We start from the raw sequence: 27970 nt of genomic DNA, 5'->3' as shown, positions 1-27970 counted from the left end.
CCAGATAGGTTAGTAGATATAGAATTCAAGAGGGATTGGTAATGTTTTTAGTCACTTAACAGAAAGGGGGATATAGATTTAGTAAAGTTTGAAAAGCATTCACTGTTTTATCGTGAGAATGTGCATTACTAAAACTGCTTGTGTTGCAAGATACTGCCAGACACTGCCCCCTAAAGGACTGTGTCCAATGTGTCACAAAATGTGCAGCTGCTATTGCCTGCAACTTGAGGTGAATAGCTTCATTATTTTCCTTTATCAAAAAATGAACAACTGACTCTTAAAAGGATGGCGGAAGTTTATAAATGCCATTTCCAAAATCATAATACATTTTTTCAAAAAGGTATTAATATAATTCTACTACCATTGGCAAATGATAAAACAGAGTTCAACTCAACTTTCAGATGAACATGCATGAACAGATATGCATACACAGCAATTACTGTACTAATCGATTGCAGTACAGAATTGTATACTCATATCTGACTGACACCTTCTATCATGGTATTAGTGGATAAGAATACAACAACCATCCAGTGTCAATGTTATCTTATTCAGTCCACACCTCTTTAAATGTATTCATGTCCTCAAGCCCTCTCGTTATTTGTAGTTTCCTTCTTACAGGCCTCATTTGTTCCCGTGGAGCTCCCTGTGTGTGTGTTTTACAGTTTAAGTTTGGCCTCTCTGGCCTCCATGGCCTTAGTGGCGACCCGGGCTCTCTCGGACAGCAGCGCTGCTTGTTCAGCTGGGCTCTGTGACGGGGCGTTCTTCAGGAGGAAGTGGCTGATGAAAAGCTTCAAGCCCTCCCTCAGCATTCCAAGCTTGGGAATTCCCGAAATCCTGGTGGACGGAAAACAATGAGGGACATTGATAACCAGACCTTTGCCTGGTGGTCCTCTCTCTGAGGTGTGTGTTTTTAACAGGTTTTATTTTCACAAAGGAGTGAGATACTCTTTTCTACTGGACTAAAATATTATTGCCAAAATAATTCATTTCATATGCTTAGCTAGACGTATTGATGCGTGACACTCACCGTCCAAATATGCTCTCGAGAACTTCCGGCTCAGTTTCTTTGAGGAGTTTAGTCAGCACCTGACGCAAGAAGCGGACCTTTGGTTTGTCCAGCTCCCCAAATTCTATCACCTTCAAGGAAGGAATAAGACGGTCAGTTGGTAGAGCCTGGTACATACGATGCTAATGTAAGGGGTTCCATTTTGCCTGGTGCCACTCATCGTGAAAATGTATGCGATAACTGAGTAAGTCAATTTAAATACAAACCGTGTACATGTTCAATATTACAAGTATCCTCATCATTCCTATAATAGGGTGGGCTGTGGTTATAAATTCACTTTATTCAGTCAGAGAAGTGCACCTTGAGTATGGAGAGGGAGAGGCACTTCTTCTGCAGGAAGTGTGTGACCAGCTGAACCAGGTTGCTGAATGTGCTGCTGTGTAGGCTGTCGAGGTCTTTGAACTTGTCCCAGAGGCTGAACTGGAAGGTCATCTGGGGGGAGAACGTTTCAAGAAGATCAGAGAAGACACTCTAATTAGCAAACAATAGACACTTTGTTATAATTCGACTGATTTATCTAAAAGACCAGTTAATTATATATTTTCTAAACTATTCCCCCCCAAAACCACAAGGTACAATCAACAACATTCTGTTGACATAGTCCTTCTTAACATTTGAATTTATATATAAATAAATGTTTTTTGGATTTGTTTTTAGAACAAGTGACCTTCAACAGATCAAAATCATCACAGTCCAATTAGCTTGTGAAAAACCAACGTCCCCTTGGGCTGTGGTCAAAGCTCTTAGATGGACAATGGTTATCAGTGTCAGATAGCAGGCCTGTGACCTACTGGGAAGTTGAGAAGGAGGAAATGAGATGTCACCTGCCACCATTGTTTGGTTTCACGGCTTAGGACAAACACTATCTGAGGAGAGGTGCTAGTCTCCTCCTGGTTCCCACACTGCTGAGGTGAATGATGGGTCATAGCCAGGTGACATAGAATGAAGATTATACAAATCAAGTAGTTTGTTCATGTTATTTTTTGTATATGTATGTATAATATTATTCCCCATATTAAACCTTTTCAAAATATCTATTTTTATGAATGATTTAATTATCATTAACTAAAGCAATGGGAACTGGAATCTTGCAGAATAGATTAGTATAATAAATCAATTTTATAATAGTATTATAGATTAACAATATTATATTATTTGTATTATTTTAAAACTACATTTAAAAATGTTTTCTTAATCACAGCAGTTGAGCTGGCCTAAATTCACACTGTATTTGTAGTGCCTACCTGGAACCGTCTGTCGTGTGTGCAGAACTTCTCCCCCAGCACAACGTAAAAGGCATTGAAGGTCTTCTCCTGCAGACAGCAGTCCATCAGCACATGGACTATCTCTCTCTCCTGCTGACCCTTCAGACCCATTCTGCATACAGAGAACAATACAATAACAACACAACATTTATTTAAAATCAATGAACGGCCATATTATACTTCATAAAACACACAGATATACAAGTGAAAGTGAGCTACAGATAAGCTAGTAAAGCAGAGTGTGCTAAACAAACGGCCGTTAAAATGGATTTGATTGCTTGACAGGGGTTTGGAGAAATGACTAGTCTATAACGTAGGATTACCGCACCCACCTCAACAGTTTCTCAAAGGCATCCATGTAGTCCTCGCTGGTCATGATCACACAGAAGATGTTCCTCCTGATCTCTGTGTTCATTCTCTGTTTGCGGGCTTGATCCAAAACCTTGGCGCTGAACTGGGGAGGCAAGACCAGAACCCCTAAAAAGGTTATTCTTTGTCCATCGCGAGAGCAGAAACATATTCCACACAAGCTTTGGCCAAGTAAGGCCAATTGAGACATCCTCAAATATACAGATGTAGCAAAAGCATGCAGTAGATTCAAATTATTGTCAAATATTTCAAGTAGGGTTTCATGTATTGTACCTTTCCCTCTGCAGTGGGCTGTTTGGGGTCCTGGCTGTCCCGGGCCCCTATCATGGGGGCTCCAGTCCAGCACGAGCCCACGATCCACCAGCGGCCAACCTGGTCTGCTGCCAGGAGGTTCTCCAGGGAGACCCTCAGCTTCACGTCAGTGCCCCCCACGCTCTGATGGATCTGGGTGGGAACGTTCACCAGGAATTAGTCGTCAACAGGAAATGGTCTAAACATTGAGAACTTTTGATAGGTGAACCCCAACCATGAAGAGGATCTACTTTGAACAATGGGTCATTTTTTAATCAATTCATTTGCCGAGACGCAGAGATACGTTGAAAGTTTGATGCACGTTTCAAATAGCTGTAACTTTAGTTGCGAGAACTGTAGGTGACATTCCAGCGCCCCCTGGTGGGAGATCTACAAGCTACAGTATGAGGACCCAAGCCAAGTCACTGGAAAAAAAAGGTATTTCTATTCAAATATAACCGCTTTTCCACTACATGGCACCGGCAATACTAGACTCGACTTATTGATTGGCAGCTTGGAGGACAATCACCTACCAGAGTCTTCTGCAGCTTCCTTAGTCTCTCTACAGGCTCTGGGTCATAGCCTGGAATCTTCCGCATGTTGTTGTTCTTCAGAGCCAGCATGGTCTCCAACATGAAACGTACCTGAGGAGAAAAGTCACGAGACAGCTAGACAAGTAAATCAAGGATTTCTTTCAACTAATTGTGAATAGTTTCGACTTAGATATGGGATAACAACAACAACAACATTGACATGGTATGAATGATGGCGAAGAGAGAGAGGTACCCCACCCTGGTTTGATCCTGGAACTTTGTCCCCACGTCACTGGCCTTGCGCTGGGCCTCGTTGATGAGCTCCTTGAGAGCCGTGGCGTCATCCTTGCGCAGGGAAAATCCCACGTTCCTCAGCACAAACAGCATCAGCTCGATGTCCTTCTCCGTGAAGGACTCCCCCAGCAGCTTGAGGACGTCGAAGATGAGCATGGCGTGGACCACCTGGAAGTTGTAGAGGTGTGCCACGATGGCAACCAGGTTGGCAGACTCCTTGCCCTCGCTTGGGGTCTTGTACATTTCGTCAAACTTCCTCACTACCGTTTCCAGAAAATGAGCTCCAATCTGGAAAACAATCATAGCAAATATCACTGGTCAGGTCATTCATTGTAAAATAGAGAATACTAGTACTATCTAATTAGCAAAAACACAGTAGAAAGTCCTTTGTGTTGATAGTCAATTATATGTATCTGTGTGTGGTCATTTACACAAGGTAAAGTCAACATGGAACAGAGCTAGATTAACATCCAAGTCAAGCATGCAGAGGTGTGAAATGTCACTTTCTCATGAATCAGAGGCTATTAGCTTACAAAGAACTTTGGTGGGAAAACACACATATCACGTAGGCCTAAAACAAATAGGCCCTAATCAAATCAGGGGCTAATGAGGATTCCCAGGTTAATGGTTACACACACACACACAGACACACCTGTTGATACAAAGCCCCTTTTCTCCGGTCTGTACTCTTATCAAACGAGCAGACAGTAAGTGGGGTGAACTACAGGTCACCACGAAAGCATGAGCTTGCGCACATCTGTTCCAAACAAACCTGTATGAGTCATGTCTGTGACCTACTCTCAAAGGAATCTCTTTCAGATCTGAGGCCGTTTGGGGAGTCATGTGCTGACGAGGCCTACCTCCAGTCCCACGGTGTGATGCAGAACACTGACGAGCAGGACATGCTCCATTACGAGCCGGTCGGGGAGCAGGGCTGGGCTGGCGCAGGCTGCCAGAAGCACCTCTGTCAAGGTGTCGTTCATGTCCTTCCTACTGGAGCTCATGTACAGCTCCTCCAGCTGGCTGCAAATGGACGCCATGTTGGCTTCACTGAGCCTGGCAGCCACGGAGAGGAAGTCTGGTTAATGACGGATTCATTAGAGCTACAAATACGTCAATCAGAAAAGATTTGAAATGGGATTTTGAGATACATTTAGTCATATGAGATAAAGCCAATACCTGTTCACCAGTCCTTTAACATTCCTCTTCAGTCGTTGAAGTTCAACTTTACGCTTTTCATCTCCAGAGTCTCTCAGGTGAGGTGGCACATATTTCCCTGCCAGAGAGGCAGTCTACAAATTTCAGGAGGAAAAAAGGGTTGTGATAGTGTGAATACCTAGTTTTAGACTAGGACTAGACAATGTAATTAATAATAATAATAATTCTCCATGTCAACTTACATTTTCGTCTTTTGGTCCTGGTGCTTTTACTTCACTGCCTGATTCCCCTTCCTCCTCTCTTTCCTCCTCAGCATCTGAGCCAGAATTCTCGTGCATTCCATCATCCTCCACCACCTCCATCTTATCATCCTTTTCTTCCTCTTCTTCCTCTAATCCATCTTCTTGTTCATCCTCAGCCTCCTCATCAATGATATCAAGGTCCTCGTCACTTTCTTGTTGACTGTTTTCACTGTCAGAATCATCTCCCTTGTCTTCTTCCTCACCAGACATTTCAGAGTCGCTGCCATTCAGCTTCTCAAAGTTGTCTTTGGCCTTGTCCATGTCATCATCGCTGTCATACATCCCAGTTGCTGACGACCCTGCATCCAGCACACCTAGGATGTAATCAAGACCATCAACTGTGAACGACTGGGGCAGACTCTTTTTGTTTTTCCTCTTGTTGAAGCCAAGACATTTTTCTAACTTTTTAATTTCTCTGTCCTCAACTACATTTGCTTCCAAAAGAGCCTTTTTTCTAGATTCTTGTAGCTTGTTCTTCTTTTTTCCTTTCTTGGAGGCTGGGTTACGCTGAGGTTTCGTTTTAGCAGGGTCTTGCTTCTTTACTGTGTCTTCAACCTGAGGCTTGGGTTTCTGAGCCGGAGATTCTTTTGTTGCTTTCTCTGTTGCCTTCTTCTTTAGCTGTGGTTTGTTAGATGGGGTTGTGATGTCTTCATTGTCCGATTTCAGGTGCTTGTAGCCTTCATAGTGATTTTTAATCTTTGTCTTTTTCAACTTTCGCTTTTCTTTGCGCAGTTCTTTTCGACTTTTCTTCTTCACAAACCTTACCCCACGAGTATCTTCAGTGTCATCACATCCGCCACTTTTACTTTGAACAAATTCGTCGACTAATTCCATGTACTTCAGTAATTTACCTGTGTCTTTCTTTCCCCTTTTCTTCAATTTCCCTTTAGGTTTCATATTTGCAAAACAAATATGCAATGACAATATATGATCTATCAGTTTTTAGCAAGTTATTGGTTACGTGACTGGTTGACTAAATGCTTCTCTTGGTGTCTAAGATGTCTCGGTATATGAAACCTAAACTAGCAAAACAACATTTAAACAAAACTACAGAACATTTAGATACAATCTATAGTTATATTATGTAGTTTGTCTAGATTGTTATCAGGATGAGCTCCTGCACACATGCATATCCATGTAGGCTGCCATTGCTCATTTGTTGTTGATAGATGACCCCGAAATATATACGATGTTCTTCCGGAGCAATGTCGCATGATGATGATGTATTTTGTTTTGGGGCGTGTCGTTAGAGGGGGAAAGACCTGTCAGTGCTGAGCTTTTTGAGCGGTCACGGTAGCTGGCGAAGCTGTAGATTGGCAATAGTTTTTGCATTTGCAATATGAAGAATGGAAGAAGACGATGTTAGTATCAGAGAACAGAATTTTCACAGCCAAGTTAGAGAATACATCGTAAGTCAATTTATTTATTTGCTTGCAGCTGCTTGTGTGGCCTCAAAAAGTCAAATCGGACGGCTTTCTCACAGGTGAATCGTTAAGTTAGCTAGTCCGTAGCTAGCTAGCTTTGTAGCGATACTTAGATTAGCATTCAGAATGTAACGTTAGCTCAAAATATGTAGCTAGCTAGATAATATGCAAAATTGCTATTTTACATAAATTAAGCAGTCTGCATGCATTTGCATTATTTATGTTGCCAATCCATTCGCTTGTTGGCTTATAAATTCGTAAACGTATAGCTACTTACTTAGCACCACTAGTTTAGTTACATCGTCAATAGTGTAGTAGAAGACCAGCAAGCTATCAAATTGATCTCAATTAGATAGTCCGGCACAGTATCACATCGCACATTCTTCCTATCCCGAAACATGATCCAATTGCTTTACGAATCAAATCAACATCCGTATTGTTATATTAGCTTGATTACTTTTTGCACTGGCATCATATCTTCTGGTCTGCGTCTTTTACATGGTCAATTACTGTACATTGGGATCCCGTTCTAAATGAGTTTGACATGTTTTCATGTGTTAGTTCTGAGTTCTAAACAAAAATGACCCCATCCTCTATAGTGTACTCAGCTTTGACCATCCTCTTTCAGTGTACATGCCAACTTAGTTTCACGTTATGAGGGTAAACATTCTACTTAGGTTGATTTGTTGGAGTTAAGGCAGAGGGTTTCAGGTTCACTAGATTAAACATGTGCTATTGTGTCTGTGAACAAGTCGTAAGTTATGCAATATGTTCTGTAAAATGAGTGAAGAATCTCTCGTGAAGGACATCCATTAATACTGTCACCCTGCATTGTGACAGTTCAGATATCATCAAGGTGTCAAATGCTTGCAGGGGTGCCTGCCCTGCACTCACTTAAAACGAGTCTGCCCTCTGCTAAGTCTGGCCATGGAGACTCTTCTCATACAAACTACACAGGGTGTAGACTAGGTGTTGGTAACCCAACACCAGCAATCCAAAGTCCGTACTGTTTCATGTAAGTAAAGGTTGGTCATAGCACTGCATAACTGCCTAGTTAGCTAGCCATGTCACTTATCAAGTGACATGTTTTGAGTGTGGTGACACTCAAAACACGGCCCTTCAAAGCTGCTTCAGGAGTGAGATAAAACAGAAGAGAAGCGGCAGATATGCAATTGACGGTTGTGAATTTGAGTGATAAGCTAAGCCAAGCTCTGCTGCAGATGATCTGCTGTACTCTTAGCTACCCCTAGACTGGTGTCTCTTTAGGGCCAGTGCTAGTTTGTTCACTCCAACAACTCTAGACCTTTCCCACTCTGTGGACTTGAGAAGTTGCTGATCTGCTTCGTGTTTAGAGACATCTCAAATATGGTCTAGCCAAGTCCAGTATTATATCAGTAGGCTATGCTTTTTGCATTGAAAGCTGAGGTCCTAATTTGATTAATGATTGAGTCTTTAAAAGTAGTCCTAACACTTGACATTCAATCACTCCTGCTATGTTAGCTGTTCAGGCCTTTCTTGTGTATTCCTATTATTTATGCTGAGTCAAGAGTTCTGTATTTGTCGCCTTTTTGTCATACAAAAAAAAAGAATGAGAAGAATGATCTAACCTTTCTGCCGTGGTGTAAGCACAGGCCCTATTCCTGTCAGCGGGAAGGCATCCTGCCAGTCGAGGGTCTGGCTGAGTCATCACAGTGTTGTGTAATGTGGAGAAGGTGTTGAGATCTGCTGAAACACTGACGAGTCAGGGAACATTAGACCTGTGTGTGTAGGTGTGTGTGGGTGTGTGTGGGTGTGTGTGGGGGGATAAGATATTTCTGTCAAAGCTGGACTGCGTGAGCTGTGAGCCAGCAGTGTTAGCTGTCACAGAAAGTTGGTATGCATGTAGCTTGATGATGCTTTAGTAGAGGAAATGTATTCCATTTTGAGAAACGATACATTTAAGACAGTACTTTCTCAGGCCTTCAAAACGAGACAAGGTGTCATTGAAAACGGAGACAGACTGACATTTCAACAAATTATTCCTCCCTGTGGAAGCTATGTAGTTAGCTAGCTGAGCCTGATAGTCTATAATGAGGGCAAGAGGTGTGTGTAACCTGATCAAGTTTACATGCATGGCGGTGGTACCATTAATCCACCATGTCAGTCCGATGGAAGAAAAAAAACTAAATGTACAGCCAAGGTTACATGACTAATGTCCTGACTGTATATTGCACTGTTAGGGCATTGGGAATATAGACATCACAATATTAGGTTACACGGTTTGCATTACTTAAGCGGTTGATTTCAAGCCCATTTGCTGTGGTATGGTATGAAGCTTGCAGCAATGCTGTGTAACCTGTGTTGATCGTCTCATTATCAATATATAAACCTGTTTTTCTTTTCAGATTTGTTTCCTAATATTTGCAGTGCTCTACATAGTGTCCTACTGCATCATAACCAGGTACAAAAGGAAAACAGGTACGTTTGTGTTTCAAACCTCACTGGCCTACTTTACTGAAAACCCAAAAGAATTGCAATAAAGGAAAAGTCTACTTTCTGCATGCCTTGTTTTGGCCCAGAAAACATTAGGGCAGGTCTTTCATGTTTGTGTACACTAGCATGGACTGTGTGTAACTAGTCTTACAGACCAGCGTGTGATGAGCCACACCCTACCTGCAGTTTTTTTTTACTGTAAACAAGTCGGGGGCTGATTCAGGCAGGATACCGGTACTCCGAGGGGCACTGCGCCAATTGGCAATACCAATACCACATGAAGCACATCTTGATCCTCACCAACGTCGACAGGGACGTCTATTTAAGACCAGGAACTCTCATGGTCTGACCTTGGCGCTATGTAAGTGCGTAGCTTCTGTGCATACGTTCCTTTGTTCCCCCACCGCTCCTGGTCCTGTCCTCGGTTCTGTCTTTGCTGGTCTGTCAGGGGAATGACGGATATCGGAGCTCTGCCGCTGATTTTGAGACGGAAGTCTCAGCCGGGTTCTCGGGCAGAGAAGCAGAACCACCAAGATGATGTGTCTTTGTACAGTGAAATCATGTCAAATACGACCTCAGTCTCCTGACTGACCCTTATAATATTGGCAAAATATCATGAGACAGTGTGCTATCCCTGGTAAGACTTTCATTCAGCCCTGTAGCCTAATTTTGAGAAAGGATGTGTGAACTACAAAATACGTGATTTGTAGTTCCATAAGTGTCCTAGCTTGGATGTAACTGTCAATTCTGTTCTATTTTATTTCCTGTGACAAAATGTTTTATTTTCTTCAGATGACCAGGAGGACGAAGATGCTGTCGTCAACAGAATATCGTAAGTGATGTCAACTAGCTTGATTGGTAAAGTGGTAAATGTTCCAGGTTCCTATAGCTCAGCACAGGGCATTGTAACCTTTGTTAGCTTTTTCTCTAGTTTTTGTACCTATTAAATAATTTGTCCTTTTTGACCCCAGCCAAATTAAGTAATAGGTTCTATTTAAAATTAATTTGTTTCTTTAGTGAAATGATGAATGTTTTGAAAATTCAGCAGTAACTAAAGAATAGAACAGATGGTGTACTCCTTTGTGCCCAATCTGGCAACCTCCAGCATCTGAATCACCTGGCAACCTCCAGATGCATAGGCTGTAGGACTGTTGCTCTGGGTGGGGGTGGGCAGGGGGTGGAGTGGCTTGAAGTGATTGACATTTAGCTCATTGGCAGTGAAATGATACATCTGCCACCCCCAGCACTAGCATTTAAGTGGCCTGTGACGCAAAATAACTTAATTCCTTCTTGAGGATTCTGCTTATTATTTGTATTCTGTCATGCCAAACAAAGAATCTGTTAATGTGATTTAAGGACTAATCCTACACTAATTCCCAGATGACAGTTATGCCCAACCATTAATAACAGGGTGTAATTAAAACATTTGCTTTTCCAGTATGTGTTGCTCCACTGTAAACTAGTTTGTTTGATTGCACTGATAACCAAATCTTCATGTGTAGTATTTTAACAAAACTGGGATTTCACCTAAAAGCAGTGCTTTTACCCTAACATTGCCTTTTCTGTGTGTGTGTCTGTCTGTCTGTCGGTCTGTGTGTGCCTACTTTGGTGTTTGTCTCCCCATGTCTCACTGTGTTGTGTCCGTCGTATGGCCTGTTTGTGTGTGTGTGTGTGTGTGTGTGAGTGCACCTGCGTCCGGCTCCTGCCACAGACTCTACCTGTGCACGTTCACCCTGGCCGTGTCGGGGGGGGCGGTCTTCCTCCTGCCTTTCTCTATCATTAGTAACGAGATCCTGCTGTCCTTCCCCAAAAACTACTACATTCAGTGGCTCAATGGGTCGCTCATTCATGGTCAGTATGTCACATCATTTGTCCTTTAGTAGTACTTCTTTTCTTTTTGTTTCTTGCACCTTGATTAAATACGAGTAGTCTTGTATATATGTTGCATCTGAAAGCACATATTCTCTCTCACTAGCACACCAATGCGATTGTACTGTAGATAGTGCCAGTATAGAATACCTGCTCATTCAGCCACAAAGGGGCGCCAGAGTCCATAGGTTCCTGCTAGTGGCTGGAAAAACAGACTGGCATGAACTCTGTTGATAATCCTTATTAACGGAGCTCATCCTCTAATCAAACACATCCATTTTAACACCTAGGCAGGATTTGAAAAGTTCTCTGATGATGAAAGAGCTTCTTATTGATTGCTGATTGATGGTTTGGTTGCAGGCCTGTGGAACCTGGTGTCTCTGTCCTCCAATCTCTGCCTCTTCGTCCTGATGCCCTTCGCTTATTTCTTCCTGGAGTCGGAAGGGTTTGCTGGCTCCAAAAAGGTACAGTGGACATAACTCCTCACCTGCTATCTTGTTATGTTCTGCTATGTTCACTGTTGCACGCTGTAGCTCAGTGCAGATGAAGATTGTCAGCAGACTCACTCTTATACATTTGTTGTGTGTTTGTGAAATCCCACAGGTGTGCATTTGGTGTGCTGCAAAGCTCTGTCTGTCCTTGTGTCCTGACACTGTCTGTGTGCATGAGGGTGGGGTGGGTGGGCTTGTATGCGCTGCCTGTGTGTCTTCCTGTGTGTGTGTGTGTGTGTGTGTGTGTGGGGGGGTCTGTCCACGCAGGCAGGCTGCGTACGCGTCGGCCCCTTCCGTGCGTGTGTGAGGTTGTCCTCCGCCATCCAGCAGCAGGTGCCTGCTCCCCAGGCCTCTGTCTGCCTCGGCCACCGCAGGGCTGTCTCGTTAACCCGGCGAGAGGTCTGGTCTACGGCCAGCGCCACATCCTGACAAGCCTGGCCAATAAGGCGCAGACCGCCCGCCAACGCTTCAACGCCGCTGCATCGTCCATCAGTGATTTAGGGGCCTGATCTCCGCCCCCTCCACCGCCTTCACCCCCCCGTCACCCGCCCCCCACCCCCCCCTCACACACACACACACACACATACACACACACCCCTCCCCGGGCCCCCCTCTAAAATAAAACTTCAAAAGGACAGGCTAATAATCGAGTTGTAAGGCTCAGCGCACTTCCTTGTTTAATTGATGACCCCAAAAAGAGGGGCCGGGGCCCGTGTTCCAGAGAAGTCCATAAACGTGGAGCAACACGACAGCACAATAGAGCAGGGGGGGCGAGAGAGTGAGAGAAATAAAGGGGAGGTGAGGGGGGCGTGAGATTTACTTTTAATACGCCTCTATCCTGTGTCACAGTTTGAAGCCTCTCTCTGGTTTATGTCCCTCCTGGCAAACGGACGTAAAAATTTGTCTGTACTGTAGTTTACGGCCTGATTTTTACATCCATCCCCGCTCCCCGGCCCTTGCTAATTTGTTTCGGTTGGATTTCTTTTAATAAAGGGCAGGCCCCGATCGGTAGGAAGTGGAACACAGGTCCTCTGTCACTTTTTTATGCTTTGGTACTCTTCTGGTTTCGAAAGGGGCTGTTTCTTGCTACTGATCATCCATAAATTTTGCTCAAAGGAAGTACTGTTTAATGTTAGCTACACATTCAGGTATATTATCTGTGTGTGTGTGTGTGAGAAAGGGTGAGGGCCGCGGTCTAGTTTGACAGAAAAAAGACCCCCTTAAGCCCCCACACTCAACAGAGGGGCTGACAGCAAGACGAATGCGAGCGCTCGACGTAGGACGTTTTTATAATGTGATATGAGCCCCTCTGTCCAATAAGAGCATTTGGAGCGCAATCTCATGGGGTTTTATGTGGTCGTGGCCATGTTATGGCACCGCAAGTTCCTTTGACCGCGGAAATGAAGAGCTTGATGAATTTAACGGATAACCGTGAGAGTCAGGTTTTTCATGTGGCTTGCTTTACTGTTTTGACGAGGTAGTAAAGGACTCGGACAGAATCAAGATTGAAATGTCGTTGTTGTTTTCAGGGGGACGGAGGGATGTTAGCAGTTCAGCTCCTCAGAAGCTTCCGGGTTCCTGTGTGATTAATAGTGTAACAAATTGTCCAAATTGCGGATGGATCGGAGTGACTTACAACCCAAACGTTGGGTGTTATGATCTAGCTTTATTTGCTGGCATAAAATGTCTCCCAACACTAAGTCTTCCCATTAATAGACCCTCTCTCCCTCTCTCTCACTCCCGTCATTGCTGAGACGACAAATAGCGAAATGAATGCGAAAACACTTTAAATTCATTGCCGAAGAAATGGCTGAGTTTTTAAATGTCATCTTATAGTTCAGCTCTCTGGCTCCTGGTCTTGCTCCAGAAGCACATTTGTAGTGCCTCATGGGTGCCAGCCATTTGGTGCTGCTACCTAACACTAAGCATCCTGACCGTTCACATCAAATAGACTTTTGGGGTTTGGTAATGTCGTACTCAGGGAAATCATGGACCCGTGGATGGAATTATTAGAGTGCCATCCGTGTTTTGTGACCATCATGGCCTTCCTGATCTGGGACTGGCCTTGTTCATGTGGACTATCCCCCTCCTCACCCCAGCATGGTGCTCCCAGAGGGCCCCACTAACTGGATTCAACCCAATGCAGTAGGAACTTAGGAACAGAAAGATTGGGCAGCTTTGTTTTGTTTTTCCAAGGGGTTCTGATGCAGCAAGTGAAAACAAGGCCTGTAGGAATCCTGTATTACCATAATGGCTCTTGACGGAACCGATCTTGAAACTGTACGACAGAAATAGGCCCCTCCCCAACTAGGGGTTCAGTTTTGTTGGGGAGGTGTGTGTGTTTTGTGTGTGTGGGGGGGTTGTAATTAGCATCGTCCAGGACTTCACCAGCCCACCATACTGAAATGATCCGATCGTCCGATCTCCCTTTTTTTGTCTAACAGAAAAGAGACTGACCCCGAAGCCTGACCCACCAACGGGCCGGCAGTTTTCATCCGCTAGTTAAAGAAACCACTCATCAATCTAACCTTCCCAAGCCCTGAACCTCCGCCGCCACAGAGCACTGTGTGTTTATTGTAGGGGGAAGGGGGGCTGGGGGTGTCAAAGCTGAGTAAACCGTGCAGGGTTACTAAGATACTCTCTTTGTCGGGGAGCCCTACAATAGGGGCCTGGATATTTATTTCAAATCTTCCCCCCAGCGCATGCAGACATTTTTCCCAGGCCTTCTTGCAGGCAGTCCCTGGCCGCAGAATATAAAGTGGTGTTTACATACCTTCCTTTAAGGTCACAATGTCCCCTCCTAAAGCCGGGCCCCGTTGCAATGTTTGTTGCCATGGCTACATATTCGTTTTAAAGGAGAATCTTTTCGTCTATTGTGTATTATTTGTTTCTTTTTTGCTTGCGCATCTCGTGATTATTTTTTGTTTTATGGATCTTTGAAACATAACAGTCAATTTCGTTTTGGGGGGAAAAGTATTAGATGTTTTTTGTTTGTTTCTAAATATTTTTTTTATTGCTATTTTTGTGGTTTTTACCTTGGTGGTGCTTTTGTCAATACATTCTCTCAATATCTGATTGAAGTGATGGAAAAACATGAAAAAGAAAACTGTAAAAATACAAATACATGTATTGACTTGACTTACAGAACTCAGTACACAGACTACTCTTGGAGTTGCACGTCACCTTTGCTTTGACATAACCCAGGTGACTGTCATTTATTCTTTGTGGACTTATCAGCCTGACACCTACCCATAATTATAACAAGCTGTCGTCACTGGAGTTGGAATACAGCTTTGGCAAACATCAAAAAGTACTGAAGCGACTTCCTCCTTCAGGGCTAATCTACTGAACATGCTAGCCCGAAAGGGCTCCGCCTAATTTCAAAGGCTTCCCATGTAAACCAAAAGAAAGGCAACATTGGGGAAGTAAGATTATTTTTTACGGCATTGGTCCCCCCCCCCCCCCCCCCCCCCCCCAGTACAACAAGTCTGTCCCCTTTGTGTGTGTGCAAAGGTTTTTTTCCTCTGCCCATACGACGTGAGGCGAATCGTTTCCCATACGCCCGTGTCATTGAAGTCTTATTAAAGGGAGTCTTTAGAAGTTTATTCTGCAGCTTTTAACAGGGGAGGGGGGTGTCTCGCTCTCTCTGGCGACTCCTTCTCTGCTTTCTGTCTCTAACACGGTCGGTGTGGCCGGTGGGCCAGTGGGCCAGAGGGCGGAGGGGGGGGTGGAGGGGTGGGCTACAGGAGGGCTGGAGACCCTAATAAGCTTTCTGGGCATCTGGTGTATCCTTAGCGAGAAGGGAAGGGACTGGATCGGAGTGTAAGGGACCACCCCTCTATTACACACACACACACACACACACACAGCCCTGTCAGATTGTAGGAAGGATGAGCCGTGGGCTGATCTCTGCCACCGCCTCCTGACCTGTAGCAGATTTATGGTGGTCGCTAGGAAAGCTGCTCTCTGCTTCTCTCATCCCATTTCTGTCTCTCAAATGCCCCCGTTCCCCCTCCTCTCTCCCACTTTCTCTCATTCTCTCTCTTTCTGTTGCTGTCTTGGTTGCTCTCCACATCTCCCATCCCTGTCAAAGACTGTATTCTCTCTCACTGTACATATTTAGTTAACCCTCCCGCCCCACCCTCTTCTCTCTTCAAACTCTCTCCTGTACTGTGCTCTGCCCTTCCTCTCTTTCAGTGTCTCCGGCACTCATCGCTCTCCCTCTTTTTGTACCCCACCCTCCCACATCTCCTCTCCTGTTAACAGAATATCGTTCAGAGCAGCTTTCTGTCTGAAGTGAGAACATCACCAGGGGACAGCCAGCTGAGGGGGATGCAGACAGCTCTGTTGTGGGTTTTCTTGCCTGGGTTGTGGGGGGAGGAGGGGGCAGATTGACATTAAGCTAATGACGTGGTGACATTGGGTGCTGGGGTGATGACGGGTGTTTTGTGTGTGTGTGTCCAGTTCTGTTGTTGTGTTATTAGCATGTGCGTTTGAGCCCCTGTGTCGTGTATTTGTGGGCATTCGGACGCCGTTTTGTGCCGCTGTGTGCGCGACCTATTCCTGTGGCCTCAATGTCTCAAAACAACACATTTCTTCGAAGCGCGGGCTGGTGCTCTGATGCAGCATGCTAGCCCCTCGGTGTGAGGATCGGGGGTGGAGGGGGTGCTGAATATTTCAGAGCTGCTATATATAGGGCCGCACACATTTAGAATAGAAAGAATAGACACTTCCAGAGGGGCGCTCTGGATACCACAGCTCAGGTTCAGATCCACTCTCTCTGCCCTCCGTTCCTCTCTCTCTATCTCTCTCTTTGTCTCTCTCTCTCTGTCTCTCTCCTTCCCGTCTCTTTCTCTCCTCTCTCTCCCGTTTTGAACCAGGGAAAGAGTCTCTCCTTTTCTTTTTGTCATTGAGGATGGCTCTATCCGTCTATTTTTAAAACGGTGGTTTGTTGTCTATCCAGTTGTTGACCCAGCAACTTAGATCTCTCTATTTCCACACTGTCATCAGGAGAAGAAGAGATCATCTTCAGTCTTTCTATCTTTTCTTTCTATTCTTGAAATCCATGCTGATGGAGAATTCATTGATTTGCTGTCCAGTATGTGAAGAATGAAACCTCTGTTTAGCTGGCCTCTGTCTGGCGCGATGACCTGTCTTCCCTTAGAAGTGGAGATCATGGCAGGGGAGGTGACAGTCATTGCCTTCGCCCCCAAATTATCTGACTGGCTAAAGATTGATACATTATTGAAGAGCTATAGAAATAGCTTCCTTCAAGGAAATACACCTTCAGCATGGCGACGGCCACCACTTAAGGTGGGCTGGGTGGACGCGATACCAGGGCGCTCTCCTCAGCTGTGCCTCCTTAAGAGAGAGTCTGGGAGGCAGCGCTCGTCCCAGAAAGCCTCGCTCACCTCCAGGGAGCAAGATGGGCTAAGATGATGACTGCGACTGCATTTCACCTCCAATCCCCCTCTCTGTGTCCCAGCGCTGTTCTGCTCTCTCTCTCTCTCTCCCTCCCTCTCTCTCTCTCTCGCTCTCTGTCTCACACACACACACACTCTCTTCTCTCCCATCCTTTTCTCGCTGTGACCCTCTCTCTGGCATTGATACCTGATTCTGTTCTGATGTGACATGCTAGACTGCAGTATCATCAGTGTGTGTGTGTGTGTGTGTGTGTGTGTGTGTGTGTGCTGGCTGTTATAATTGCTGTGAGTCCTCTCAAGTATAGAAAGCTAAGGAAATGTAACTTGTGAAGACATTTTCTTTCTTCCTCAAGTGCTACTTCTAGGGGGGGTTAGGGTTAGAATTAGATTAAGGGTTGGGTTAAGGAGTTTGGGATAGTTTTTTGGTCAGGTTTAGGTGCCAGGGTTAAGGTTCAGGTTAGACTTTTGGGTTAAGGCTTAAGGTTCAGGTTAGAGAAAACAGGATTTTGAATGGGACTGACTTGTGAATTCAGGAATAGACATACAAGCTTGTGTGTGGTAAAGGGTTAACAGCATCATATCAGACCCATGCCTTTTTGCAGATATTTTGGTATCCAGCAAAATTGACTATTTATCGAGAGGCCAGTGTGAGGTATGTGAAGTTAAAGTGCTGGCAGAACGCCTGCAGTACTCTGGATGGCCACAGAGAGGCACTCCAGACCCTAACAGACACTCTGGTGTGCTAGAAAATTCTACCCTCAGGCTCCTCTTAATGCTAAAAGGCTGAGAGAGAGAGAAAAGGAGAGAAAGTGACAGACTGATACGGATAGAGAGGGTGGGGGGAAAAGAGGGAGAGATAATGGGGAGCGAGAGAGATAGACGACGGGAGCGCAAAGAGATGGAGAACAATTGTCTTCCAACCTAACCTCTGAAGGGAGGTAGCAGAAGAGAGCAGGCTCAACGGACCTCCGCTTCACAAGGACCGGGAAGTCACAAACTAGGATGACGACGAACACCGACCGCCACAGCATTCACAGGGCCCAGCGATTCAACAGACGCAGTCCCACATCAAAGAGAGCCGTGAGCCAACACTGGCCAGCGTCCCCGTCCCCCCGTCCCCCCCAGCCACTCTGTTAGCCCGCGCATCAGCAGCTACTTAGCAACAAATTGATCACATGTACCCCAACCCCCCCTACCGCCTACACGCACCCCCACTAACCTGCCAGCCCTCGTCACCCCCTACCCACTGTGTGAAGTGTGTGTGAAGGCTATGATCTCTGGATCCCCAGTGCTAGACAGGGGCTGGGGGGGGGGGGGGTTGTAGGGGGGGGGCTGTGTGAACAGGTAGGGGAGGCTTTATTAAGCACTCAGCGGTTTGTGACCCGGAAAACCCAAATTACCCTGCGAGGCCCTTCTGCTCAGGGGACGGGACGCGGCCGGCGTTAAGAGGGTGAAGTAATCGGACCCAGATGCCTGGTCTGCTCTTGATCGCAGACAGTAGCTGCCTGGAGAGCCCTCATGCACACACACACACACACACACAGACACTTCTGTTAGGATTAAGGCTACTTTACAGACCTCAAAGTATACTTCTCAAATGCTCCTCAACAAGGATCACCTGGGGTTGTTTAAGTATGACAGCTGCCTAGGAGTGAGTGGAGCTGACGTTGTTTAATATGAGGAGGCTAGATTAGAGAGGTGGTTTTATGGAGAACTTAGCGATAGCTTTTAGCCTCCTCTGAACTATATTTCAGTCGACACGATCTGTATTGTAACTGTGACAAGGAGGAACGGCTGAGGTGGTCTGTCTGTCGGCGGAGTCGACTCTCACTTGTGATCATGTGCGTTCGACTTGAAAACATGACAGTGACAGCCCTACCTGTTTTTCTCTTTACCTGCGTGTGTGCTTTCGTGCGTGTGTGCGTGCGTGCTCCCAGGGTATCAGGGCGAGGGTTCTGGAGACCTTTGTGATGCTCTTCCTGCTGGGCCTTCTCATCCTGGGGATCGTCTGGGTGGCGTCCGCCCTCATCGACAACGACGCGGCCAGCATGGAGTCGCTCTACGGTAAGGTGGCGCAAGACAACCCGGAGCCCAGCACCAGCTACACTTACGATGGTGTGTGTGAGAGCTTCTGTACACGTTCCCGACTTGGACAGTGTTGAGTGATAGGCTGTCTCTCTCTCTTTGTCACATCCCTCCATCTCTTTCTTTTGGTCTCCCCGCCCTCTTTCTTTCTCTCTCTGTCTCTCCCTCTTTCTCTCTCCCACTCTTTCGTTCTCCTCTCATCCTCAGATCTCTGGGAGTTCTACCTGCCGTATCTCTACTCCTGTATTTCCTTGATGGGAGGCCTTCTTTTGCTCAGTAAGTATCCGGGCTGCATCGCGCCCCCTTGAATCGGGGACTCCGCGTATCTCTCCCCCATGTCATCGTCAGGAAACGGCCGCTCGTATCGATTCCATGACAGCTGATTCCATGACCGCTCTGTGTGTGTTTGTGTGTCGTTCCAGTGTGCACACCTGTGGGTCTCTCCAGGATGTTCACGGTCATGGGCCAGTTACTGGTCAAACCCACGGTGAGTCATCAGTAGGACCACGTCTGTTGACCTACCGGTTACCTTGCCTGGACGCGCTAGGTTACTAGTTAGTTGACTAGTGCTAGGTTTATTAACTTACTGGGTAATTGACTAGTACAAGGCATATTAGCATACTGGTTAATGTACTGGTTTTATCTAATGAATGTTTGAACTGGTGCACTTCAAGTCCGATGCGGTTTCTGACCACGTAATGCCTTCGCACCAATGAAATACAAAACTTGAACTAACTTGGACAGACAGTGTTGCATTTCCACATTGCCTTCATTCATGTAGCAGATGGTTTTATACAGAGTGAAGTAGACAGAGTGCATATCGTGGGTGCAGCAGATAATTAATGACTAGAAGTGCATAGCACTACCAAGAATAGTTGAAAAACTTGAGAATTAGCTTTGTTCCCTCTCATCTCTGAAGTCTGCCTGTCTCTTGACGACACACACACACACGGAGAACTACAAATACGTCATCGGCTCATCCTCACATCTGCCATCTCTCCGATCCCACTTTTAGACTAATTATAACCCATTTAATTTCTCTCTCTGTCTCCCTTGCTCTCTCTTATCCCCCCCTTCAGATACTGGAGGACCTGGATGAGCAGATTTACTGCATCCATTTCCAGGAGCAGGCCCTTCTGAGGAGATTAAATGGTATGTCTGTGTGGAAACGTGGGGGCCCATTACGGGGGGGTGGGGTAGTGGGGTGTGTGTGGGGGGGGTGGGGTGGTGATGGAGCACTCTGCGCTGGAATCAATTAGCATTGACAAATCTGATCCATACACAGACCCAGACACACGCACACGCGCAGACTTTCTTATACACACACACACACACACACACGTGGACACACACACTCTTTCTGTCTCATAACTTCTGCTAAATGCTAAGCAGCTGCCCCAGCATGGGCCGTGAATTATAGCTGCGACTGTTTTTAACAGTCAATTTAAGACAGGGCCGTGCCTTTGTCACCAGAGGAGAGGCGATCGCCTCGTTTGATCTCCGGCCCCGACTGGACGGTGTGCACGGTGTAGTCATGGTGTAGTCATGGTGTAGTCATGGTGTAGTCATGGTGTAGTCATGGTGTAGTCATGGTGTAGTCATGGTGTAGTCATGGTGTAGTCATGGTGTAGTCATGGTGTAGTCATGGTGTAGTCATGGTGTAGTCATGGTGTAGTCATGGTGTAGTCATGGTGTAGTCACGGTAGCCGACAGCTTGAGTTCAGAGACATAAATAGCTCAGAAAGCAGTAGGCTAGTCAAACAGGTAAGTGATCGAAACACGGTAAACCTCTGAGTGTTGTGTGTGTGATGTTCTACGGCTAGCTGGCTGTTGAACTCAGCAAAGCACATAGAAACATGGAAGATGTTATTTGTTGACCACTTCCGCCCATGTTCCCAAATTCCTGCTTTTGCAGTCAAACTATCCCACGAAGCAGGAAGTATTTGGGCGCAGAGCCAGACGCGCGTTAGCATCAAGCACACAACCAAGCTTGCAGATGCGCTTGTGAGGAGTGGATGGGGTGCCTTTACAAACCAGGGAGGTAAGGCAGATTCCTGATAGGGTTGTTTTAAAACGCTACGCTGGCCAGCTCCAATAGATCACCATTTAGCCGTACAGCTTCTTACGGGTCGGGCCAACTGAAGATGCTTTGAACTCGCCTTTAAAGATCATTGTAATCTTTTCGCTTATCGTCCTAGGAAGAAGGGGTTTGATCTTTGCGAAGTCACATTTGCAATACAATAACACTGGAAGTTGTTTCTCAAATTGGGACGGAATCCGCCACTGGGTAAAAGATGCTCTGAGGTGTGTGTGTGTGTTGGGGTGGTGAGGGTATGGGTTGGAGAGACTTGTGCCCCTTATTGGGAATCAGTCCCCAAGCCCAGGTAACACCTGGTTCTCACTGCAGCGTATTTTTACGGAACCTGTCTGCAAAGGTTGAGCCACATACTGATAGGCTCTCGTTCAGGAGTTTGGAATCATCTGTGCTCTGATTGGCCTTACGCATCCACAGACCGTAAGAAAGCGCTGGAGTGAGAATGTGGCGTAAAGCTGTAAGCAAGGTGACGCTATCTGGGATCTTCAGAAGTATATAAGCAGGAGGTGGTCAGAGGTGGTTCATGGATAGTTCACTGGACACAGTCCACAAGCAAACAATGGCTGCCTCTCCTTGCTTCACCTGTTCTCTGCTATCCCTCTTTTTCTCGTTCTTTCTTTCTCTCTCCCTCCCTCTCTCTCTTTCTGCCCCCCCCCCCCCCCCTGTCCCCTCTGTATCCTCTTCCCCTCCATCCCAGCAGATCAGGCCTGTCTCATAACTGGTTTTGTGTTTGTGCTCATGGATTATCGGTGGTTATCGCTCTGTGTGTATTGACTCTCCAGCCCCATCCAGTTATGTCCTGTTAACACTGTAAATGACATTTAGGATTTGGTTTATTTACTTTAGATCAGTAGCTTTTGGATTATTTCGGCTGACTAGCCCTCTCTCTCTCTCTGTCTGTATATCTCTCTTTCTGTGTGTGTGTGCGCAGTGGTTGTTTCTCATCCTGGGAGGAAATTAACCTCTGGGGGGAAAATTAGGTTGTGTACATGTGAGTGTTTGTTTGTTTGCTCTGTCAGAACTATCCTACTATGATAGGACTTTCCAAGCTGTTGAGAGACAGGCAGCGGCATGCTCTTGCCTCAGATCAGATGTACCACCATGCTCTAGGCTCTGGAAATCATGTTATTCTGTGTGTTCACAATCTCATGCATCTGTGTCAGTTGAGTCCTAGGCCTTTATTAATTTAGCAAGTACTTTTGTTGTTTTATTATTTTTTCTGAACGCCAAATGTTCCTGTATGCTTTCAGATATTATATAGATGCAGTTGTTTGGAAATTCAATGGCAAAGATTGGGTTGAAATGTTTCATAAAAGCTGTACAACAGCTGTGCTGACCTGTTAGTTTAGCAACTTTTAGAATTCAAAGCGCTTCCCCTCCCAATATAAAGTTTAGACTGCCCTTTACTTGAAGAGGACTCCGAAGGTGATGTGGGCAGATGGCATTTAGATGTGTGTGTGTGTGTGTGTGTGTAAGATTGTGTGTTTGCACCTGTAAAACTGGTAAACCTACACTGGGATAAGTGAAGTAGCTATGTTTTAGTGTTGAGCAACTGATTGTGTGTGTGTGTGTGTGAGAGCGTGTGGTACACGTCTGTGTGTGCAAGTGTGTGTGCGTGTGTGCACACACTTGGAGCCCCCTGCGTTGGGAGGCAGCCAGTGCGGTAGTCCAGATGCTATGCGGCACGATGACCTTGCCAGAGCCTCCACTGCCCCAGCGTGGCATTAACATAATTGCCGACGACGTCATCGTTTGACTGCGCCGCTGAAGGTTGGAGAGGAGACGTTGAATTATTTTCAGCTTTCACAGCAGCACAGAGTCGCCCACCTCCGCCACCCTGTATGTCAATCTCTTTTATCTTCCCCTGTCAACCTTTGGATAAGGGGCATATGCTACTCATAAGAGGTAGAGTTCCTCTGCCTCAGCCCCGACGCTGTTCCTGTCAAGTCATCGTGCGAGTTTGAGGGTTTTTTTCTCTTCAGGTGGTGGCAGAGAGCGAGCGTTTGTATGGTGTCTGATTGTGTGATGGATTAGATGTTTAGTGGCGGGTGGATTCGCCACAGTCACCCTGAGGGAGCTGGCTCGGTCCGCTTGCCGAGGATGAGGCCTGCTGAACTGCCAGGGAACACTTCCTGTTGTGTTTTGACGGCGTTTGGTTTGAGGGTTGAAGTTTCCCCTTCTTGTTCCCCGGGCTACCATCTCCGAGGGCACAGACAAGCTTCAGTCTGTTCTTCTCTCAATCTTTCTCTCTCTGTCTCCCATTCCATTCCAAACCCCATCTAGACAGGGTGTGTCAAAATAACAGATTTTTTTATTTTTTATAATTTGATCAAAGTGATTGGTCCTTCACCTGTGTAAGATGAAAGACGGTATTTTTTATTGCACGCTAGTAACTGTGTAACATTGAACTAATTGGTCTTGATCTGCCAGTCACCTGAGGGCGACGCAAACGGATACTCCTTCCACCATGGCTCCTTTGAGGGATCTCCGAAGGGCTCGCACATTGGAAGAGAAACAGATAAATTATCTTTAAATGAGTCGGCCTTGTGGTTTTCCCGGAGAACCCCTCGCTGTCTACTCCCGGCCTGCCGGACCAGTCGCAGCATGCTGCGCGGCTGCGCTAGACAGCACCCTGACACAGGAGATTACTCCCACTTGTTTGAGATCACATTGTTGCGCACTGGGGTTGGATTACCAAGGGCGTTTATTATTTTGTATTATTTCTTAATAGAGACAAGTCACATGCCACAGAGACACAGTGTGAAAAGCACAGGACGATGTTGACTTCCTGTTAATTGCAGCATTAGTACGTCGTTCTCTCGGCTTTCCCCCGTAAACAAAGAATTTGACGTGTGCGAGAGCCGTGCGGGAATGGTTTATCTGACGCCTCGAAAAGGAGGGCCCTGACAATGCGATGTTCTGGACTGATAATGCTTTACCATGTTCTCTAGATGAATAAGCATGTTTCCTTTCGTTATGTGGCAGTTCCTTGGCAGATAAGAGGTGAACCCCCGTTCTGGAAGTGGTGCTTGAGTGTGTGAAGTGTAAAAATAACAAAGGAATTGTGTCAACGTACGTCAACACTTAAAGAATAACAATATATATATATATATATATATATATATATATATATATATATATATATATATATGTTTTGAACAGTTTCATGAGACAGTTGTATGTTTTCTTGTTCTCATCTCAGGCAGCCCATCATCCTCCACCCTCCAAGGAGGCTCGCTCCACCACCTCAACAAAGAACTGGACAGTGTACGAAGCCAGAGGAACAAACTGGGTGAGAAGTGTGTCCCCGTGTCCTCCGCCTCTCATAGAAATATCATGTAAATGTGATATGTATGAGGTGAATCGTGTCCAAGCTGTACGTATACTGTGTGTAATGTGGTATCAAGATTCTTTCTTGGAGACTGCACTTTCAATCCTTTTTGAAGACTTTATTGTTGAGGTCTGGCTCGCGCTCTCTGGAGGCGTTTGGGGGTTCGAGGGGATGGGGCTTTGGACAGGGTTGGAGGTGTGGGGGGGGTGAAAAAAAGGCACTTAGGATATTGAACAAGATGCAAACTTTATATAGTGGTCTGTGCCTTTTAGTGATGTCATTAATTTAACAGGACGGTGCATACGGAGTGCACTTGGAAAACTTCAGGCAGGCTGGTAGACAGACAGGTAGACAGACGGGCAGACAGACGGGCAGACAGACAGACAGGGCTTAAGGGAGGTTGAGAGTGATAGACAGGGAGGGGGGGGGGCAAGCTGGACAGTGTTAAAGACCACAGGTTCATAAAACAACTTTTGGAAGGGCATTGCACCTGCCTTTTTTAGCATTGCAGCAGTCAGATCTCACCATGCTACAATTCTACTGAAACACTTCTGTCTTTATATATATATATATTATGCCTATACTAAACTTGGTCTTATAGTGTGTGTGTGTATCTTTTGGAAACTGTCTATTTACCTCACCCCTAGCAGCCACTGTATTGCTGTCTCGTATCGTATAAATCATCGTATCAACCCCCCACCGCACTAACTTTCATCTAAGTTCTATTATTGTTTCCATTGACTGAGACAGCCTTTAAAATGTGTGGTAAATGAACGAGGAAGAGTGTTTCATAATGTGTTGTGCAATCTATATTTTCACGTACACACCCCCCTGCGGGGTGGACATGATTTGCGATGGTGTTGGTACACACGCTCATGATGTGTTTCACCAAACCAAACCCTACACGTTCTGCCCCAGGCTGGAGGGTTCTGGAGTGCTCTTTGATACAATATTAATTAACCGGTGTTGGAAAACAAAGCCATAAACATTCAATCTCAAAGGATTTAAAGGTGTCAAAGTCTCTTACCTGGGAGACCCCATTCGTGAGGAATAATATTGGCTGGCCTACATTTGAATCTTTAAACGTCTTTCTTTTCAGAATGCGACTAGTAGCTCTATTGGCCGGTCGGTCAGCTGGTCCACAACAATTGTGTGTGCGTACGTTCTCGCCTCTATTACAGATTCGCACGTGTCTAATTCTTTCCACTTCTCTCTCTCTCTCTCTCTCTCTCTTTCTCTTTCTCTCTCTCGCCCTCTCGCTCGCTCCCCGTCCCCCCTCCCAGAGAGAAGAAAGAAAGCCTCTGCATGGGAGAAGAACCTGCTGTACCCCATAGTCATGTTAATCCTGCTCACGGGGACGGTGAGTGGCGCGGGGCCGCTCGCTCCGGTCCGGGAGCGAAGGGGCCGTCCCCCCCCGGTGCACCAAAGAGCCACCGTGTTTACACACGGCGTACACACCGGGGGGGTCAACAACACAACACACACTGGGCCTGTCTGGCTCAGTCATACCTGACTACACACACAGCACTACGGCACAGGGGGGGGTCTCTTTGTTTCACTGGGTTTCAAGAGAATGCTAAATAGATCAGTCCACAGCAGCTGTTATTCCTAATGGGATTTCCCCGACTGCCCCCCCCCCCCCCCCCCCCCCCGCCCTCTCCCACACACTGACTGTACATACATAGCTAGATTTGAGATATGTTTGTTGTGAGTAAGTGCCTGGAATTCTTCACACTGTGTGTGTGCTGTCACCCACCAACAATGACACCCCCCCCCCCCCCCCACCCCCTTGAGCGCAATGTATAGATATGGGTTACAAGGTTCAAATGATGTGTTTCACAATAATGTGGTTCTCTTCCTGTTTTCTCCCCCCGCAGACTCTCTCAGTTCTGCTGGTGGCGTTGAACATCCTGTACCTGCTGGTGGACGAGACAGCCATGCCCAAAGGATCCAAGGTACAAGCCAGAGGCACACTTGGTACAGACACTCACTGGACTTCATGTGTACACACACACACACACACACACTGGCATGTAAACACACACGCACACGATCACACATGGTCACACACACACACGGGCATGCCTACACAGACCCAAAAACGCTTCTAAACAGACATATGAAACAGCACAAACACATGCCCCACATGTAAACTGTAGGCAGCCTCAGACCACAAAAAAAAATAGGATTTCTTTCTTTTTTTGGGGGACAGAGTTGGGACATAAATCAAATTCCGGATATGCTCAGGTGCACGGCAGAATAAAAGCCCTGGTCCCAGATGTTTATCACTCTCAATCCCTGGCCTTTTGTTCAGGGAAGCTCATTGAAAGTCATTTCACAGCGGCGTGCAGATTAAACGAGCTACGTGTCTGAAGTCCACGATGGGCGAAAACGCCGCTTTTCCCCAGTAGGGCAGCGGCGAGGCCCGGGCGGCGAGGACTGAGGCAGTGTGACGAGGCCGCCTGCCAGGGAGTGTAACAGCTCTCGCAAGATTGCCATCTTCTTTCTAGAACGCGACGTGAAGTTAATCTCCCGCTCTTATCTTGTTTCATCTCCTGTGAAAGACGTGTGTGTGTGTGTTTACGTCTGTTCCTATTTTTTTATTTTTTTGACAAGGGGCAACAAAATGTATCCTATTTCGACCTCATTTATTTTTCCCCGTCTCACCGCCAACCGCTCCTCGACATTCCAATTATTTTATCGAGGGAAGATATTTTCTTTGGCATGACGCATCTCAGAAAATCCCCCAAATTACGCTTGTCATGCAGCTCTTCATGCCCCCTCCCCTGCCCCCCTCCCCTGCCCCCCTGCCCCCCTCCCCTGCCCCCCTCCCCTGCCCCCCTCCCCATCTTGACAGCACGCAGCCAGCGAAAATGGTTTATGCGCTTGGTAGGCTGGACGAATTCCACACGTCTGATCTCAAATCTTTACAAAGGGGGGAGGGGTGTGTGGATGTATCATCCTCGAGACAGGATCAATAGTGATATCATACCCATCTAGCCAATTTCACCCACGTGATGATGCCCTCACGGTTACTCATTCACTCTAGGAGCTTAAACGGGAGAGAGAAATGGAGAGAGGGATAGTAGGAAGATGAGGGCGAGTGAGTGAATGACATTAGGCAGGGAGGGAGGGAGGCTGGGGCCAGGTAGGAGAGAAAGGAAGGCGGTTGGGGGCGACGGGCGGAATCCGAGAGCTTCCAGACTGTGGGAAAGTCAAATGTCCAAAATCCCCCCCACCCCACCCCAGCCCTGGACTGAGCTGTAGAGAGAGCAGTACAATGGTGGATGCCTGCGGATGTTTGTCTTCCCCCCCCTGCATGCTGCAGCACCCCCCAGCATACTGAGTACCCAGGACTGGCAGCCCAGCGCTGCTCCTCCCCAGCTTTCGAGCCTCCCCACCCTCTCCGACCTCTCCAGCCTCCCCACCCTCTCCAGCCTCCTCACCCTCCCCAGCCTCCCCACCCTCTCCAGCCTCCCCACCCTCTCCAGCCTCCTCA

At 46.5% G+C, this 27970-nt stretch overlaps 2 protein-coding genes across 2 annotated transcripts in view; one reads left to right on the top strand and one right to left on the bottom strand.

The window, feature by feature from the left end:
* Positions 1-284: 284 nt before the first annotated feature.
* Positions 285-6462, bottom strand: nom1 (nucleolar protein with MIF4G domain 1). The gene is made up of 11 exons (XM_062479850.1): positions 5222-6462; positions 5001-5113; positions 4682-4877; positions 3786-4109; positions 3528-3638; positions 2977-3147; positions 2667-2788; positions 2314-2446; positions 1370-1501; positions 1031-1140; positions 285-837 (listed from the first exon to the last, which is right to left on the bottom strand). Exons 1-11 carry the CDS (start codon positions 6176-6178, stop codon positions 660-662), a joined length of 2547 nt encoding a protein of 848 aa, XP_062335834.1. The 5' UTR covers positions 6179-6462; the 3' UTR covers positions 285-659.
* A 61-nt stretch (positions 6463-6523) lies between these two features.
* Positions 6524-27970, top strand: part of lmbr1 (limb development membrane protein 1) — a 30048-nt gene continuing 8601 nt past the window's right edge. Inside the window, exons 1-12 of the mRNA XM_062479851.1 lie at positions 6524-6690; positions 9090-9162; positions 9970-10009; positions 10889-11028; positions 11407-11510; positions 18898-19024; positions 19253-19321; positions 19468-19532; positions 20125-20197; positions 24343-24432; positions 25755-25831; positions 26349-26426. Of these exons, the coding sequence (XP_062335835.1) occupies positions 6628-6690; positions 9090-9162; positions 9970-10009; positions 10889-11028; positions 11407-11510; positions 18898-19024; positions 19253-19321; positions 19468-19532; positions 20125-20197; positions 24343-24432; positions 25755-25831; positions 26349-26426 (999 nt within the window). The 5' untranslated portion in view covers positions 6524-6627. The remainder of the gene's footprint in view (positions 6691-9089; positions 9163-9969; positions 10010-10888; positions 11029-11406; positions 11511-18897; positions 19025-19252; positions 19322-19467; positions 19533-20124; positions 20198-24342; positions 24433-25754; positions 25832-26348; positions 26427-27970) is intronic.

Source organism: Osmerus eperlanus, chromosome 15, assembly GCF_963692335.1.
Source record: "Osmerus eperlanus chromosome 15, fOsmEpe2.1, whole genome shotgun sequence".
Lineage (NCBI taxonomy): Eukaryota > Metazoa > Chordata > Actinopteri > Osmeriformes > Osmeridae > Osmerus > Osmerus eperlanus.
This window is presented reverse-complemented; position numbering and strand designations above follow the sequence as displayed.